Source organism: Protopterus annectens, chromosome 5.part0 (genome assembly GCF_019279795.1).
Source record: "Protopterus annectens isolate FY-2018-M chromosome 5.part0, PAN1.0, whole genome shotgun sequence".
Taxonomy (NCBI): Eukaryota; Metazoa; Chordata; order Ceratodontiformes; family Protopteridae; genus Protopterus; species Protopterus annectens.
Genome location: NC_056735.1, coordinates 1,710,613,865 through 1,710,632,720, shown reverse-complemented (window position 1 = coordinate 1,710,632,720; position 18,856 = coordinate 1,710,613,865). Strand labels below are relative to the sequence as shown.

Below are 18,856 nucleotides of genomic sequence, written 5' to 3'. Positions count from 1 at the left end.
TTACCCTCCCTCCAGCTCCCTAACTTCTTTTGGCTATGCCTCTACTTTCCTTTACTATGCTTAAAAGCCTTTTTGGTGTATTTGCTTTTTTGTTGGAGGTATATCCTTGTACTTTTATATGTAATTGCTTCCTATTAGGGGGCACCTGACATATGGGGCAAGAAAAACTGATGTAATGGCGTCGGCTGCATGTTTTATACCCCTGACAACCTGACTTTATGGAAGAAGGGACAGCAACCCATGCAGGACCCAAGACTTTGTTGATCAGGCTGACTGAGGGCTACCTGCAAGCAGATAACCAAAATGTAATGACTGCAACAGTGAATACGCTCAGACATCTACATTTATGGTAAGTGTACACAACTGTACTTTGCTTCCTCACATTTCAATTTACTGCCTTGCTTTTTGGTCTATGTATGGTACCAAGGGTCTTCAAAAAATGCTTAGCTCCTGTCATTGTTTATTGCAGATACAGGAGTGTTCATATATTCCCTTACCTGGAAGACCTCCTCCACCAGGCTCATTTTCCAGACCTATTTCTTCAAAAACCTTCTGTTCACAATATCTCTCTTCTGGAAAGGGTAGGATTCAGCATCAATTTCCAAAAATCCTCTCTCACTCCTGCATAGGAATATGTCTTCCTAGGATGGAAAATTCAAAAGACAAGATGCTGACTTCCTTGCCTCCTCAGAAGGTCTTGTCTTTGACCTATTTCCAAGCCATCATTTGACTCCAGTCCCTGACTGCCAGGGAGTTCCTCTGTCTACTGGACTGTATGGCATCCGCTATTCCCATATTACCTCTAGCCAGACTTCACATGAAGAAATTCCAGTGGTATCTCTGGTCAGTGTGGATGCAACATGCTCATCCACTACATTTTGTGAGCACACTCCTTCCTTGCTTGAAAAAATAGAGTGGTGGATTCAACAATTGTCTTTGAATCTAGGGCTTCCATTACAACCCCCCTTCCATCTTGGGAGTTGTTCAAGGACATCTCAGATGTGGGATGGGGGGCAACCTTTGCTCTTGGGAAGTTCAGGAAGTGTGGTCTCTTTCCCAGTTGAAGGAACACACAAATATAAAGTAAATGAGAGCTCTAATTTTTGCCCTGATAACTTTTCATCCTCTTTTTTTCAACCAGGTCCCATAAAGTGGTTCACAGACAACGCCACAGTTCTGTGGTATATCAGCAAGCAGTGGGGACCAAGTCATATCTCCTGTGCATGCTGGCTCTCAAATTCTGGGAGTTGGCAACTCAATATCAACCAACTCTGCAGGCAGTTTACATTCCTTCCAGTCAGAATGTTGTGGCAGAAACATTGAGCATTTCCATGAAGAAATCCCACTAATGGATGTTGCACAGGGATGTGTTTCTAGACATTATCCACTGGTGAGGTACTCCTCAAGTAAATCTATTTGCCTCCCCTACGAATAGCCAACTTACAAAGTTTTATGCCAGAGTTGCCGACCCTCAGGCATGAAAGACGGATGCCCTATTATTCTCTTGGAATGGGAAGTTTCTCTGCATTTCCCCCCTTTTCCCTCCTTCAGAAAGTTGTGTTGAAAATTCAGCAGGACCAACCAGAAATGTTGCTGATTACTCACTTTTGGCAAAGACAGCACTGGTTTCCCCTTCTGCATTTATCCAAGGGCTATCCATCACAAGTTATTTCACAAGGTGGGTCTACTTGCACAAAACAAGGGACGTCTAATACATCCGCAAATGTCAACCCTTCATATGACACTGTGGGTGATAGGGTTTTGATCCCTTTTAGATACTGATTTTCTGAGGACATTACAAGTTCTTCACTAGACCAGAAAGCCCAGTACTAGGAAATCTTTTATTTCCAAATGGAAGAGGTTTTTCATCTGGTGTCTTTCCAAGTAAAGCTGTCTGTTCATAGGGGAGGCAAATAGATCTACTTGAGGAGTACCTCACCAGTGATGGAGAAATTGACTGTTTGAGCCCACTTATTAATCCAATATAAGGTGCCTGATTTGGAAACTGTACTCAGTGCTGTAACATCTGGAAGAAGAGTGTCTTGAGTTGCAAACTCTCATAGTGGGTGAACTCTCTCTCATTTTTCACAGGGATAGGGTTATCTTAAAACCCTTTTCTTGCCCACAGTGGTTTCAGAGTTTATTTAAATTGTCTGAATTCCAGTTTTCTTCACAGAACCTAAAAACTAGGGAGACCAGATTCTGCATACTCTGGACATGCATAGACAGCTCAAGTACTAACTTAACAGAACTAAGCTTTTTAGAAAAGCTGATTAGCTATTTATTTCTTATCAAGGAGCAAACAAGGGTGGTGGACTTCCAAAATGGTAGGACACTGAGTAACAGCTTAATTTCAGCTCTCATGGTATGAAAACAAACTCAGAAAAGAATGCCAGTGAATTTGTCTTTTTGGGTAATTTTCAGTTACTGGCTAGTAAGTGCAATGCATGGATGCCAGCAAAGAAGAAATATAGAGAACCTGAAAGAAAATTAACCACAGAAGGTGAGGAGAAAATACTGTCTGGGAAGAAACATGCAGCTGTTCATCAGAAAACAGTTCAAGCTCCAGGTTTTGTGTAAGATGTTACAGTAATTTAGAGGAAAAAAAGCAAATGTGCTCAGAGCTGATTAAAATAAATGAAGCACTGGAGAAGTGTATCAACTGAAATAAAAGTTTGGAAAAAGTGGAAGAAGATTTAAACATATTCAGATGAGCTGATAAAACTGCAAAAATAAGAGGTCAAAATGAAGAAAAGGCTGTCTGAGAATGAGACTGGTCAAGAGATGTTTTGAAAAATGAATACAGTCCGTTCCTGAGATCTCTACTTAAACAGTGTCTGTTCCTTACAGTTTCTCTGATAATTTTATGAAAGCACAATAAGCAACTGTACTGGTATTCCATAACAGGAGTTTTTAATTGAAAGAATACATTGTGTATGCTCCAAACCTGGCCATGAGAAAGCAGCCAAGACCTCCAGCAATCCAACTAGCAGAAAAAGTTGATTCTGACAAATCTGTGGCAAAAAGTTAAAGTACAAAAGTTGGAGACAGTAGAGTGTTTATGGAGGTGATTATTCACTGTATAACAAGTAGAAGAGTACATTTATTCCAGCAATCAGGGAATGTTGAGAGGCAGGTGTGAAATTCAAGCTGCTGTGTCCATCTTTCTTAAGAATAGTTTTCTTGTAGGATCAAAGTTTGATGAAGAACATGCTAAGCAGGCAATACAAAAGTTTGTCCAACAGAAAGTGAGCACTCAAACAGAAGGGGGTCCATGCTTCTTACTCTTCTGATAATAAAGCTCGTATAAAGACTTTGCCAGTGAAAGCTTTTCCAATGTTTCAAAGTTCCAAAGGAAAATGCTTGAGAAAGAGAAGCACAGAAGTTGACTAGAAAAAGCGGAAGTAGTTGGAAGTGAACCAGAGACTGGAGTTCGGAGATGGAGCTCAACAGGAGGAAATCCAGCAACTTGGAAATTAAATAATAAATTTGGGATTACAAAACATTTATCACATTTATGAAATAAAGAACAAGAAAACCTGGAAATATTGGACTTTTTTGACTTTCAACACACCTCTTGGACAAACCCGTGGTACCTCAGGAACAGTTCATTCACATGTATTTGTCGTTACTTTTTTGACTTTTTTAAAATTGTAGGGGACTCCAGAGCATATGCCCTACTTTGTTTCATTAGTGTTTGGAAGGCATGAAGGATAGGGGAAGGGGAAGGAAAGAGGTAACTGTAAGGAAAACAAATTTTGTTAATAGTATTTTATATAACATATATACTGCATGCTATATAGTAAAGTATTTTCAGTTACTTTTGTATGTTATAGGGATACTAAAGTAAACAGGTGTCTTTCTTTCATCTTGTTTAGTTTTAAGGAAATGTAGGCAGTCCATTGCAAACTGAGAAGAAAGCTTGCACAAAAGCATGTTTAAGATAATAGGCTGTAATCTTGGGATGTTGAGGTGAGAGAGAGGTTATAAAAGTATACAGATCATGATACAAGTAAAACTGATGTGCTTTCTCTTACCTTTGCATAGGAGAATGAGTGGATTAAGGCCCTTGGCTTGATCTAACAAGTTTTAAGTTGAAAAGAGGAAATAATGAACACTGAATGTAATGAAAAGTTTCACTTTAGTAAATAAAGGTTCACACTGCAGCATGTGAAACTTGTAGCTGCAGGTAACTCTGCATCTGATTCTCATGTGTCCTTGGAGGCAAGCTGATAAGAGGGCAGTAAAAACAAAATACTTTTTTTCAATGGCTAAAAGACCGTTTTCTGAAAGCATTCAAGTTGTTTTCTACATCTGGGAGAGGAATAAAGATGATATAAAAATGGGCAGCACTTAGTGTAAGTAAAAACATCGGCCTATCTCATGTGTCTTACCATGGATAACCTTCATTAAAAGTCAACTAAAAACTGTGAGTGTAGCTGTCTATCTGGGACAGTTGTTGTTTTAGCATAGGGGGGGTAAACACTATTTGAAGATGTACATAGTTTTTCATTAAAAGAAAAAGTCTCTTAAGATGTGACATGGGTTCAAATGGATATTACAAGAAACAAAGCTGTTATACATAGCAGGTGGGAATAATGACTTCTTATCATAATGGCTACACCTTTCATATTATCTTTGAATGTGAATGGTTTCACGGTTATATCCTAAGTCAAAGTTTGATTAAAATTTGTGAAATTAGTATTGTTTCAATCTTTGATGTTAGTCAGAAGTGCTCTTCGCAGCACCTTCAATGTGCTCAGAATTTATTCAATCCACGAGTCATACAGAGAAATTCAGAGTGCAAACAGCCGTGCTACAGGAGACGCATTTGGAAAGAACTGAGTATGTGTATTTGATAAAGAGAGGATTTCAAGATGTTTATTCAGCAGAATTTCTGGGACAAAGGAGAATGGAAGTACTTATGTTAATTGCTAAAGGTGCTCTAATGGTGATAGAAGAGGGGAAAAAGAATGATAATGGTAGATTTGTAGTAGTAAGGTGCTACTGGCAAGGGAGGCGGATTATGCTGACATTTATATGCCACCTAAAACTGGTACAATGGAGCTTAAGAAAATTGAGAGAAATAGCCAGCTTTCAACAGGGAATATTACTTTTGGATGAAGACTGTACAGTAAGGATGTATCTGGGGGGCTAGAAGGGAAATTACACCAAAAGTGGGTAGATTTTTGAGGAAATTTTTTAAATATTTGGTGTGGAAGATGTGAATTCAGTAATAGGAGCTCTGATAGAATTTAAATATTACTCCCCAAGGTAGAAGAACTAGGTTAGGCATGACAGAAACTATATTTCACAGGAACATGTACATTTAATTGAAAGCTTTGCTACACATCTAATAACTGTTTCAGATTGTATGCCATTGATAGCTAAAATAAGAATGGAGAGTAATGAAATAAAAATGAGACACTGGCGCTTCCCACTTATCTGTTAAGCAGAAAAACATTTAATGAATGGGTAGTGTAAATTATTCAGGAGTTATTAGGGAAGATAGAAATTTTTACAGAAAATATAGGTTGAGAGTGGGATAAAATGAAAGTGGAGTTTAAAAATAGTAGAAATGAAAGAAAGAGATAATATGGTTAAGAAGTAACAAGACTTATTTAGAGGGACTGAGAGGTTTAAGTATTGTAGAATAGGGGTAATCTTGCAGAATAAAAAAAAAGGTGCAACTGCTGAGTGCTAAAGAGAAATTAAGGGACTACCCGGATAATATGCATGCATTTAGAAAGATTGCTGTTAAGTAACTGTGATAACTCCAGAGCACATAAGCTTTTAGCACAATTGCTAAGCCAGTAGAAAGGGTTCTTGCCAGGTTTAGGGAAAATAACAAGGGAAATAACCAGAGATCTTATAGCAGTATTAGAAATATTTTGGAAATTTTATGAAACTCTATATAAAGCAGAAAAATGTGGAAATCAATAAGAAGTACAAATGGAAATATTTATGAAATAATTATGTCAAAGCTATAGGTATATGAGGCTCAAGTATTAACAGGATAGGAGGGGGATGAGATAAAAATGGTGATGTATAACCAATGTACAGGAAAGTCTCCAGGAATAGATGGTATTCCTCTGGAAGTTTGGATGCTAAGAGAGAAGAAAGTGATAAAAGTGTGGAAGGTTTTGTTCAACAGTATTTTAAAAGGAAGAGATGCACCTGCATCCTGGAAGAAAGCTGTGGTGGCTGTATTTCTTAAAGATAGTTAAGACCCATCAGATCCAGCCTCATAAAAATCCATTTCAGTTCTATACCATGATTGCAAAGTTTATCTATAATAGCTAAACGAGTGGCAAAAGTTGCCAAAATTGATAGATATGGGTCAGTGTGGATGTTCTTCATGTTTCACTGTTGCAGTCATCATACTTGGGTTATCTGCCTGCAGGTAGCCCTCAGTCGGCCCGAATACCAGAGACTTAGTATTTCTGTGTCGGATGCTGTTGCTCCAGGACTGACGTCAGGTCTTCAGGGGTATAAAAACAGGCAGCCGATGCCATTACATCAGTCTTTCTTGCCGAGGAGCCTGAAGCAGAAGCAGTTTGCAAGTGTCGGTTGGCCGCTACCTGAATTTTTGTTTACGAATTTAATAATCTTGAAGTCGTCTAAAGCTAAATAACCCCGTTGGAGATCCTTTTTTCCTTGCTCTAACTGATGTCAGAAAAGGTTAATAATTGTCCTGTCTGTGGAAAGCAAATACCTCAGAGATTTTCCTTCTTACTGCGTCACCTGTTTAGTCCCAGACCACGACGTCCCTTGCTGTTGGTTTTGTGCCTTCTTTAACGCCCGAACCATTCATCGTCAGGCTCTCTTCGTCGCTAAATTCTTTCGCTCTCAATCTCTGTATTCTGAAATGGCTTCGGTAAGCCATCCGACTACCAATATTCCGAAAAAGCATAAAGATAGACAGAGACAGACAGCATAGGTCCAAAACTGCTGACAATGCTTCCATTAAGCTAGTCGCCAATCCGCCAGTACTCAGTGAGGTGCTTTCGCAGCCCATGATACCCGCTTCAGTGGATTCGTAGGCCTCTACTAAGACCCATTTGGAGTCCTGTATGCCGTGAGACTCATCGACTGTGGAACCTACGGATGTCCCTACCTTGGATGGGTCCAGAGCTGCTGAGCAGGCACCAGCTTCTGAAGCAGTTATTCGCTCAACCGATGTTCGACTCAAAACGACAACTTTCTTAACTAAAACTACCGAGTTTCTTAGGCCCAGAGTATGCACTACTAGGAAACTGATGACCAAAGTGCATGCACCCGCTCCCATTCCACAAAAACAAATGCTTTGAATAGGTGAAGACCTTATTATGCTGATTAGGGGAAGTCAGACTTCCACTGCTAAGAGACAGCGTCCAGTCCCCTTCAGCTTCTACAGACCAGGAGTCTGATGACTCTGACATTTCTGATTAGGAAGATATGCCCTTATCTGCTTATGAGGATTCAGATGTAGAGGAATCCATTCCCTCTGCCTCCCCTCCAGAGGATTTTTCTTTTGGTGAAACCTTGCATACCTTATGAGAGCATTTCCACTGGGAAGGCCAAGACTATCCTCAATCCAAAAAGAGACTCAGAGAATTTCTAGAGCTGCCTCAACAACAGGCCCTCAGCAATACCCCCTGTCCTGGATGTTGTGGATGGTGTTTTGATGGAATCCAGTCTTATTCCTGACACTTTACCTCCTGCCCCTAAGAAACCAGACGGGTAGTACAGAGTACCTGACACTCACAAATTTCTTTTCAAGAATCCTCCTGCTAACCCAGAGATCATTTCCCAGGGGCCTAAAGGTATCAAGGCTACTACAGCCAAGAATATCACCCCTTCAGACAGGGATTCCAGAGCTTTGGACAGATGGGGTAAGAAGGTGTATACCTCTGCAACTCTTGCTATTAGGGCATTGAATTGTCAGTTTCACATGCTGCAGTACCAGAAACATATTATGGAACTTATTAAACAAAAAGTGGCAACCTTTTCAGACTGTGCAGAAAATAAAGAATTGCAGGAGCTTATGCACTCTGCAAACCATGTTAGCAAGCATACTTTGCAGTGCGGCTTTGACACCCTGGAAGCACCTTGCTGGGAAGCTGTCACTGGCTCTGCACTGAGAAGACATGCTTGGCTGAAGGAGCAGACGTTGCCAGACCATGTCAAATCAAAGTTACTAGACACTCCTTTAAATAAGGCCTGTTTGGCACCAAAGCAGAAGAGGTTCTTAAAATGATGGAAGAAAAAGGTAAGTCTATGCAGACTGTTAAAAGAATTCTTACAAGTGCAACCCTCTAGATTCAGTAGGCATTGCCCTTCCAAACACTGGTCCTTTCCAGCCCCCTCCAGGCCTTCTCAAACCAGACCCAGGGGAAACAGACCACTCAGACTTCAGTCTCAGGGTATGCAGAGATTCAAGCAGTGGAGTGCCCCAACTCCTAAAGCAGGGAGTGGTAAGCCGCCTCCTTACGGAAAAAGCTCACATTGACTTCTTTACTCCACTCCCCATCCCTGCCCAATTGCTTGTGCCCTTAGGAGGAAAACTTGCCTTCATGCAAAAAACTGGATGTCCTTCACTCAAGACCAGTGGGTCCTCAACATTGTATCCCAGGGGTACATATTTTATTTCCATTCACTGCCAACCCCAAGCGGGTTTCCAGACCTTCCTCCAAATCAGTGGGCAGAGGCTCAAAACCAAGTACTTTCCCTGCTCAATATCAGAGCTGTTCAGCCAGTTCCAATAGAACAGAGGGGTCAAGGATTCTACTCCAGACTCTTCCTGGTACCCAGGAAAGAGGGCTCTATCCTGGATCTTTCCATTCTCAACACCTTCCTGGTGGTACCAAAATTCAAAATGCTTACCCTGAAATAGCTTCTTCCTAAGGATGCCTGGTTAGTCACCCTAGACTTAAAAGAAGCCTATCTGCATATCCCCATAAGGGAATCCTGCAGGAAGTATCTATGTTTCAGGGAAGGGTCTATGCATTATCAGTTCTCTTCACTTCCCTTTGGCTTATCTACTGTGCCCAGAGTATTCACAAAATGCCTGGCTCCAGCCATTGCATACTGCAGGCAGAGAAATATCCAAATTTACCCATACTTGGACGACTGCCTGATTCAGGTGGACACTCAGGAATTGCTGCTGCAGCACCTGACATTTGTGAAAAACCTTCTCACTTCCTTGGGGTACACCATCAACGAAAATAAATCAAAACTGGTACCCAGTCAAAAGATTGTATTCCTGGGAGCAAGCATGGACACAACTTCCCAGATGGCATTCCTCACCTCAGAAAAACAAAGTCTATCTGATAGACTCACAGGTAAAACACAGGCTCCCAATGGTCAATGAAGGCTGGTGATGCAGCTACAAAGAGGCTGAAACATATCTAGCGTATACACTGTTTATTCCCGCTTTCGTCAATGACTTCTTCAGAAGTCATTCAGTGTTTTCTTCTTCTTCTTCTATCTGACAGACTACTTCAAACAAATGGCCACCAGAACACAGCTATCTGCAAGAAAAATACTGCAAGCCATAGGGTTTATGGCCTCATGTATACTGCTGATTCCATATGCAAGACTGTATATGAGAAACTCCAATGGTACTTAAAAAGTCTTTGGTGCCAACATTGTCAGGACCTGGAAACAATCATTCCTATCATACCCTGTCTAAGGACAGGGTTCCTCTGGTGGGCAGAAGCATGCAACCACAATGTGGGACTGCCATTTACTCAACCCCAAGCCACTCAGACCCTAACCACAGATGCATCAGACTATGCCTGGGGGCACACATGGACAGAATATGTGTTCAGGGCCATTGGAGCCCAAATCAGATTCATCTGCACATCAACCAAAAAGAGATGCTAGCTGTACAGAATGCCCTGACAGCTTTCAGATCACTAATCTTTCCAGGACAACTGCTAATAAAAACAGAAAACACCACAGTTATGTGGTACATCAACAAGCATGGGAGCCCATTCCTACCCACTCTGCAGGCTAGCCATGGCCTGTGGAACATGGCCTTGGACATTCATGTCCCTCTGCAAGCTCAATTCCTGCCAGGCCAATAAAACTTACTGGCAGACAACAAGCATAAATCTCCTAGACCCAACTGGAGCTCAGCACCTTCAACCTTCTGATCCAGAAATGGGGAACCCCATAGGTGGATCTCTTTGCCTCCCCCTACAACCACCAGCTCAGCAAATTCTGCACCAGGAATCCTCACAGCAGGGCTTGGAAAGTGGATGCCCTATCTTTTCAGTGGGTAAATCTCTCAATCTATGCCTTTTCCCCTCTGCCCCTCCTTTCAAGAGTATTACTCAAGATAAAACAGGACAGACCAAGGACAATTCTGATTGCCCTGGACTGGCCACACCAGCACTGGTACCCACTACTGCACAGCCTGACATCGGTACCACCCTGGCACCTACACCAGAATCCAACCCTCCTTGCTCAGCAGGAGGGACAGAGTCTGCATCCACAGCTGCAAACCCTAATTCTTGCAGCCTGGCTTATTCCTTGAATTCTCCCCTAGTGACCTTAAGCAAACAGGTGCTGGACATCATTCTTGAAGCCATAAGAACCAATACAAGAAAATCTTATGCTGATAAGTGGAAAAGGTTCTGCTCATGATTCACTCTAAAGGAGAGGACACAACATTCCCTTCTTTGCCTCTTATCCTGGATTACTTAGCATATCTACTCCACAAAGCCCTGTCCTTCTCCTCCATTAAGATACATGCCTCAGCCATTTCTGCTCATTACAACACTGAGTCACCTCTCTTCTGGCACCCTCTTATCAAACAGTTCCTGAGAGTGGCAAACAAGGCCACCAAGGATAGCACCCACCCCTGCTTGGGACCTTAACTTTGTACTAGAAAAGCTCACGCTTCCTCCCCTTTGAACATGCATCAGCAGAGTTAAAATTCCTATCTTGGAAAACAGCCTTGCTTCTAGCCTTCACTTCAGCTAGAAGTGTCTGAGCTGCAAGCACTGATGGCTGTGGAACCCTTCATTATTTTTCATGCTGACAGGGTTTCCCTCAGGACTAACCCTTCATTTATGCCTAAAGTGGTGTCCAGTGTGGCTCTCATTCAATCCATCCATTTGCCAACCTTTGTCCCTAATCCTCAAAATAAATGGGAAAGGATCCTGCACTCCTTGGACATGCACAAATAGCTCAGATTCTACCTTGATAGAACTAAGCCCTTCAGAAAATCTGACTAGCTACTAGTCAGCTTTGCAACAGGGGTACAGGGCAAGGCCATTTCAAAACAAACTATTTTCAAATGAATAGCACACTGCATCCATTTCTGCTACAAGCACCATGGAAAACCAACCCCTCAGGGGGTCAGAACACATTCCACTAGGGCAACATTCACCTCTGCAGCATTTCTTAGGGGAGTCCCTACCAGGGACATCCTGGAGGGTGCTATCTGGAGCTCGGTACACACCTTCACCAAGCATTAGCACCTGCCTATATTTTCCAAATCCAGGGTAGGATTTGCTACAGCAGTCTTGCAAGGCATACTAGCCAGCCCTAATTCTTTTTGACTGCCTCCACCTTTCTTCAGCTTTGGGAATCCACCCATGTGTGATGACTGCAACTGTGAAACACGAAGAGCATAGTACAGTTGTGTGCACTTACCATAAATGCAGATATTTGAGTGTATTCACTGTTGCAGTCCTGGTTTCCCTCCCTCCAGCTCCCTGGTGTTTTCTCTCTCTCTCTCCTATCTATGGCTATTACTAACCCCTTCTGGGGTATTGGTATTTACTTTTTACTGGTGGTGTTTTCCCCACCATAACCTAGTTCCCTATTTGGGGGGCTCCTGACATTTGGGTTAAGAAAAACAGATGTAATGGCATCGGCTGCCTGTTTTTTTATCCCCTGACATGAGTCCTGGAGCAACAGCATCCGATGCAGAAATACTAAGTCTCTAGTATCCGGGCCGACTGAGGGCTACCTGCAGGCATATAATCCAAGTGTGATGACTGCAACAGTGAATTCACTCGAATGTCTGCATTTATGGTAAGTGTACACCACTGTACTTTTTGTGGAGGGGAGGAAAACATTTGACAACATGAATAGAACAATGATGATTCAGAGTGAAGCAGAATACAAGAAAATACCACTGTTGTTGGTGGGTCTTGATTCGGAGAAAGAATTCAGCAGAGTAAGCTGGGATTTTGTGTAGGGCAATGGAAGCATTTGCATTCCCTGACAAAATAATAAGGTTAAGTAGGAGGATATATGAGGGATCGGAGGTGAAAATGTGTGTGTGTGTGTTGGGGGGGGGCTAAGTTCATAGGAACCAGGTAGGGGTGTCCTCTTTCCCCTTTGTTACTTGCGTTATATTTAGAACCATTGGCAAAGAAAAATAGGGACACTGAAATTCAAGGATATATTTGGTACGTTAATCAAGAAAAAGTTGGCTCTATTTCTGGATGATGATATTTTGTACCTGATAAAAATCAAAGGGCATTTCATTGTTGTGGAACATTCTGACATGGTTTAAATTTTTTTTCAAGATGCAAAATTAATGAAGATAAAACGAAGGCATTAGCGGTAAACTGCGTACCCCCATATAAATTGGTTCAGCAATACCCATATTTATATGGACATTATGAAATGATATGTGTAGGAGAATAAAAAGGACTCTTATGTCAGCTAAGGATATGTGGGAAGAGACTAAAATGATGAAGCAAAAACTGAGAAACTGGAAGCCCTGTTTTGTGGATATGGATAGCAAGATAAAAGTAGTGAAAACGTTTTTAGTCACTTTAGTTTTTAACACAGGTCAGACCTATTTTTATCAACCAGTGGAGATGTCGTGGACAGCAGTTAATATAGTTGAAGGATTTTATTTGAGGAGAAAAGGGTAAGAGTCAAGTGGATGAGTTGATCCTTCCAATAGAACAAGGTGGTTTGGGATTTCCTGACTTGAAGGGATATTTCAGAGCTACCCAGTTAAGGCTGCTGTGCAAAGCACCAGCAGAAAGTTATAATTCAAAGGAAAAAGGAATGATGATGGGGGGGCCTCAAGAAATAAGAAGATACTAGGATTTTGGATGCAAATCCTTAAGGTGAATAACATTTGCAATACAAAATATTATATTCATAAAGTATTTTAAGAACTAAGCCAACACAGGAATGGAAAAAGGAGATTCTGCCAATAGGGATGATTGCAATTACAGGTACAGAGACTATGCAAAGGGGGCAGGAACTGATTGGAGAAAACTGGTAAATGAACCAAGGTATTGGCAGCAAATAATTAGTGAGGGAAAGGTAATAAAATGGGAAGAGGGCAATAATACATTTGGACTGCAGGTTAGAGACCGCCTTCCTTATCAAGGATTGATATCAAAGTACAGGAAAAAGAGAAAGGAATAGGGAGGATTTTAGTAGACTCTGGAACATAAGCTGCTGTTAAAGGGATATTTTGCAGGACATATAAAATATTCCATGATAACTATAGGAATCTCTCAGTGTAGGTTAGAAAGGATTGGAAAGAGATTGGCTAAGCAAATCCACAAGGAAAGAATGGGACCAAATATGTATGACTCCTAAATATGCAATGAAATCCAGAACATTTTGAATTTTTGCTTGCAAGTGTTTGCATATGTATTTATTTTACCCCATGCAGACTCCAAAGAATTTTTCTCCGGTAGATTGCAAATGTTGGAGGTGTTATGTGGAAGAAAGATGTAATTGGGAAGATTTTTTTTGGAGTGTGATGAGTTGCACACACTAAAAATTCTGGTGAGCAAATTGGTGTAACTATGGAAATTATTTTTTGAGCTGTGATACAGAATCTGAGTTGCCTAGACATAATAAGGCCTTGCTGAGTTTAAGATCATGATGAATGTTCTGAAGAAATTGAACTTGATGAGAGTTTAATGAATTTATCCATATATAATTATGAATACAATGAATGTGATTTTGATGAAAATAATGACTGTTCAGTTTGTTCTGAATTTGATATTGTTTCTAATGTGAATTATTTGACTGGTTATGGTAAGTTGGAAATGCCTAAATTTAAAAATGTTAAAAGTAATTTCACACCAGTCATTTCAGTTCCAGCTATTACAATCTTCCAGAAGGTGCTTCTTAAAGAAACGGAGGCATTATTCATGGAATTTTGTAAGGAAAAAAACATTTTAATCTGAATAGAAAGGAATGGCAAGCCTTAAAAAGTCTTAAAGGCTTAAAAGATCAGTATATTTTCAAGTGTGCTGATAAGGGGGGTAATTGGGTTATTTTGAACAGACCTGACTATTGTAGGATGGTTTATAGACTACTTTCTAATGGTGAAGAATATCATAAACTTGAAGGTGATCCCCTTAAAGCTTATAATGAAGGATTGTTATTTTTATTGGAAAGGGGAGAACGACTAGGATTTTTTTCACAAAGTGATGTCAAAAAGATGTATGTTAAAGATCCGACCACACCTATATTATATGCTTTACCTAAAGTCCACAAAGATCTGGTTGAGCCTCCTGGGAGGCCGATAGTTTCAGGGATAGGCTCCTTTATGGAGAATGTTAACATTTTCTGGACTCTCAGTTAAAAGTTTATTTAAATAAGGTTAGTGCTCATATCAGCAATACTCAAGATTTGATTGATGTTATTTCTAAGATTAGTTGGAATAACGATTATTATTGGGTGACTATCGACATCAAATCTTTGTACACCAATATTGACAAAAGGTGGGGACTTGAGGCTATTTACAATATATTAGGTGAGGGTCCTAGGACCAACTTTTTGATTACACTATTAGAATTTTGCTTAACCCATAACTACTTCATGTTTAATAATGAATATTTTTTACAAATCAAGGGAACAGCAATGGGAGCAGCTTTTGCTCCTGTGTATGCTGTTTTATATATGGATTTCTTTGAAAAGAGATTCTTATATCCCACTGAATTTTTTAAGCATAAGGTAGTTCTATACAAGCGCTTTATTGATGATCTAATTTTCATTTGTAAGGGGGACATGTATGAATTTTGTGACTTTTTTGAAATTCTGAACGACAATGAACATAATCTTTCATTTTCTTATGAAATGAATAGAAATGAAATAAATTATTTGGATCTAACTTTATTCATAAGAAATAATGTTGTTGAGTTCAGACCTTTTAGAAAGAGCACGTCAGTTAACATGTTTTTGCATGCTTCCAGCATGCATCCCCCTCACTTGTTGAAAGCTTTACCTTTTGGGGAATTTAAAAGAATTCATTCACATACTAGCATGGAGTGTGAGTTGGGTTATGAGTTAAATGAGGTTTATCTGAGACTAATGGAAAGAGGGTATGATAAAAAACAGTTGTTAGATGTTATGGATAAAGTGATGAATAAGAACAAGGACAGACATCCTATTAAGTTCAAATCGGATGTTTCTGGTCCTTTAAAAAAGGAAAGAAATGTGGAGGATATATTCTTTGTGACCAAGTACACAAATTTTTCTGAAAAATTTGTTTCTTTAATTAAAAGATTCTGGTACTTGGTCAGTGAGGATGAAGGTATAGGTGAATTTTTTCCATACCACATTACATTTTCGTTTAAAAAATGAAAAAATTTAAAGGAGATACTAAACAATAACTGTTGTAATAAAAAAGTTCCCCAGGCCATTAGTGTAGGAACATTTAGATGTGGTTCTTGTAGTCTTTGTGACAGGGTTATTAATACTAATTCTATCAATAATATCAACCATACCCCTAGGCATTACTTTAATTGTAAATCTATTGGGGTTGTGTATGCTTTAACTTGTAGTTGTCATAACATTTGGTATATTGGACAAACGAAGAGAATGGTCAGAGTTAGGATTTTGGAACATTTGAGGGATGTTCGAAATTCGAATTTACTTAGCCCTGTAGCCAAGCATTTTTTTGAAATTCATGAGGGGAAAACTGACAGTTTAAAATATGGAGTTTTGGGGAAGCCTTTCATTAATAGTGGTGAAAATGTTTCTAATAAGCTATTAGAGCTGGAAACTAGGATGATTCTGAAGTTCAACACTTTAAAACCTTTTGGTTTAAATTTAGAATTGGGCATTTGATGGAGTTCAATTATTAATAATATTTGGAAATAATTCTGTAAATAAATTTACAAATGTTGTATTTAATTTGTATATAAGTTTACGAAGAATGTATTGTTCCAAAACATGTATTTATTCGTGATATTTATCATAATTCACAAGGTCACTTTAAATGTTTTCTTTTGTGATATTTATTGGAAAATTGATTAATTGATTGTTTGAATATTTATTATAAAAGCTGACATTGTGCAGCAATTAATTGTGATCCTTGAAGGCGAATTGCCGAGGTACCAGATCATTTCACATTAAAGGAGAAGAAAAGTACTGGCTGTTTGGTGTGTTGCTGCTATTTTGTTTTTTTGTTGCTGTGTTTGCTACTTGCTGAGTTTAATTCTGGTGGCTGCTAAAAAAGCAATTGCTACAAAATGAAAATCAAAGTCTAATCCAGTCATATGAGAAATAGTAAATATAGTAACAGAGATAAAAGAACTGGAAAGGGGCAGGAGCAAATTGCATAGAAATAATGGGAACTGTAGGAACAGTATATGCAGAATTTTGTTTTGAAGGAGGAATGAAGTTTAAGGGAAGTCAGGAACAGGAATTACCTATGTAATTTTTGATGGACATTGACTATATAGAAGATTGTATTTGTGTAATGTTTGTAACTGAAAATAAGTCAGTATGGTTTATTTTCGTTTTTATAAATATATGATTGCATATGTCAAGTAATAATTCAGTAAAGATTTTTTTGGTTTAAAGGGAGTTAGGGCAAAATTAAGGATCATAACTGTACTTTCTAGGTAGTTGTCCTCAGCTATATCTGTATATATCTATATCTATCTATATATATATGCGTATATATAATGTGTATATATAGGCATTCTAGAGGCAGCTTGTCTGTACGTACTTTCATACAGCATTGCAAGCTGGATCTTTTTTAGGTCCAAGTCCAAGTTTGCTAGGACCATTCTGCAGGGGCTCCTGGATCCATATCCTTCCTCCTCCCAGAATGAAAAGGCTTTGCTAAGGGCTACTCCAGCGGTGGAAAGGATGAACCTTGTACAGTTGTGTAATTTAGACTTACCCATAACAGTAGATATTCTAATTCCCTGCTGCTGCAGTAGACTTGCCTACCCTTCATCCCCCTACTCTTGTATATAGTTTTAGTTTGGATATAAAATTGGTTTACATTTATTTCTACCGTGTATGATTTATTGTTATTTTTACTGGTTGGCTATTTCAGGATTGTTGAGCTCTTATTGCGCATTCAAGGATGTCCTGAAGAAAGCTTCACTCTGACTACTGATTTCCCTCTTAAGGATTAGCCAGTTAGCAGTCAGATTAAATCAGTGGGGTGTAGTCAGTTTATGAAGCTGTCCAGTTTTCTAGGTGGGAAACAACCCTTATAACCCAAGTGCTACTGTGCATCAATGAGGAATATAACCATCTACTGTTATGGGTAAGTGCAACTTACACAACTCATCTTTTCACCAATGAATTAGGACTTGATAATATAATTAACAACCACTGTCGTGTAAACAATGCTGTTATCACCTTCAGCCTGAAATGAGCAGTGAAATAGCATTGCTAGCTATTACCAGGTACTCATCCAGTCATTTTGGTAATTCACTAATATTGTGATAAAGCAATTTTATTTTGAAAAAGTGTAAGACAGTAGACTGAATTGCCAAAACTGATCCTCTGTATTACAGCTTCCAGATATTTTGTTTTTTCCCCCCTTTCCACTTGATTTATGTTTGTTGTCTCTCTTTTATCATTAGACGGCACTGCAAGTGAACGTGGACAAACCAATAGTGCAGCCACAGCATCTGGATCTAATTCTACTTGATTCTGGGAGAAATGCTGGCATGGAACACCAAAGTCGCTGGTCACATCTAGACAGAGAAATTAAGAAACAGCTGTTTATTTTGATCATTTTATTGTTTAACCTTGTAAAATAATTATAAATACAAACTGATTTCAGTGTAATGAGGGAATCCTGGAATAATGTGGAGCAATATAAAAAGTCTCTCCCTTGACAATCTTTTATTAATGTCTGCTGTTGCATAGTTAAAAAAAAAAAAAAAAAAAACTCTTGCCTCATACCCACCTGTCTCCCACTTTTCTATTAAGCATTTTTTTAAGTGTTTCACTTCACATTTGTGTGATGCACAGCTTGAATTTGGTTGGGAGTTTTAGAAAAAAACTGTGCAGAGCTGCATGCTGCCAGTGAGTATTGGCAGCTGGCTGAAACAAGGCCTGTGGCAAATTTATTTTGGTTATTGACTCTCTGCTTTTTGTCTTTCTTGGTTGTCATTTTAAAGAGTTTGTTTTATACGCCAAATCTAATTTTAATGATTTCTGCTAAAAGAAATCACAAATATCCTGGTAGAGTTAAGCTAATAGCTATTTTTCCAGGAGCCTAAAGTCTTTCTTCAAAATTCAGACACATCTGAATTAATAACAGATAGGTTCCTGAAAATTTGTTTTGAGAAAAAGCACCTTTGTCCTTTAAAGTGACTTGTCTGCTATTTGAAGTAGCCACTGTGGATGCATCCTCAGCTGTTGGTTCTGAACTTGTGTTTTTAACACATGGGACACAATATTTATAATGTGAACTGTAATATCTACTGGCATTTTATTTTTATGAAAGTTGGTGTTGCAAATTACCACTATATATAGTTTTAATTTTAAGTCATAGAGTATGTATTTAATTTCCTTTGCTGTATGCTTTTTTATGTACTTTATTTATTGATGCATGTTAGATGCGCCATTACAGTGTAATTATAATGGTAGAATGTTAATAAAAATATGCATCAGA

At 39.2% G+C, this 18,856-nt stretch overlaps 1 protein-coding gene across 2 annotated transcripts in view; it reads left to right on the top strand.

The window, feature by feature from the left end:
• GSK3B (glycogen synthase kinase 3 beta) overlaps window positions 1-18,619 on the top strand; it is a 1,987,846-nt gene extending 1,969,227 nt beyond the window's left edge. For both annotated transcript variants that reach the window (XM_044071503.1, XM_044071504.1), the window contains one exon: window positions 17,817-18,619. In XM_044071503.1, coding sequence (XP_043927438.1) covers window positions 17,817-17,884 — 68 coding nt within the window. In that variant the 3' untranslated portion in view covers window positions 17,885-18,619. The remainder of the gene's footprint in view (window positions 1-17,816) is intronic.
• Window positions 18,620-18,856: the final 237 nt, after the last annotated feature.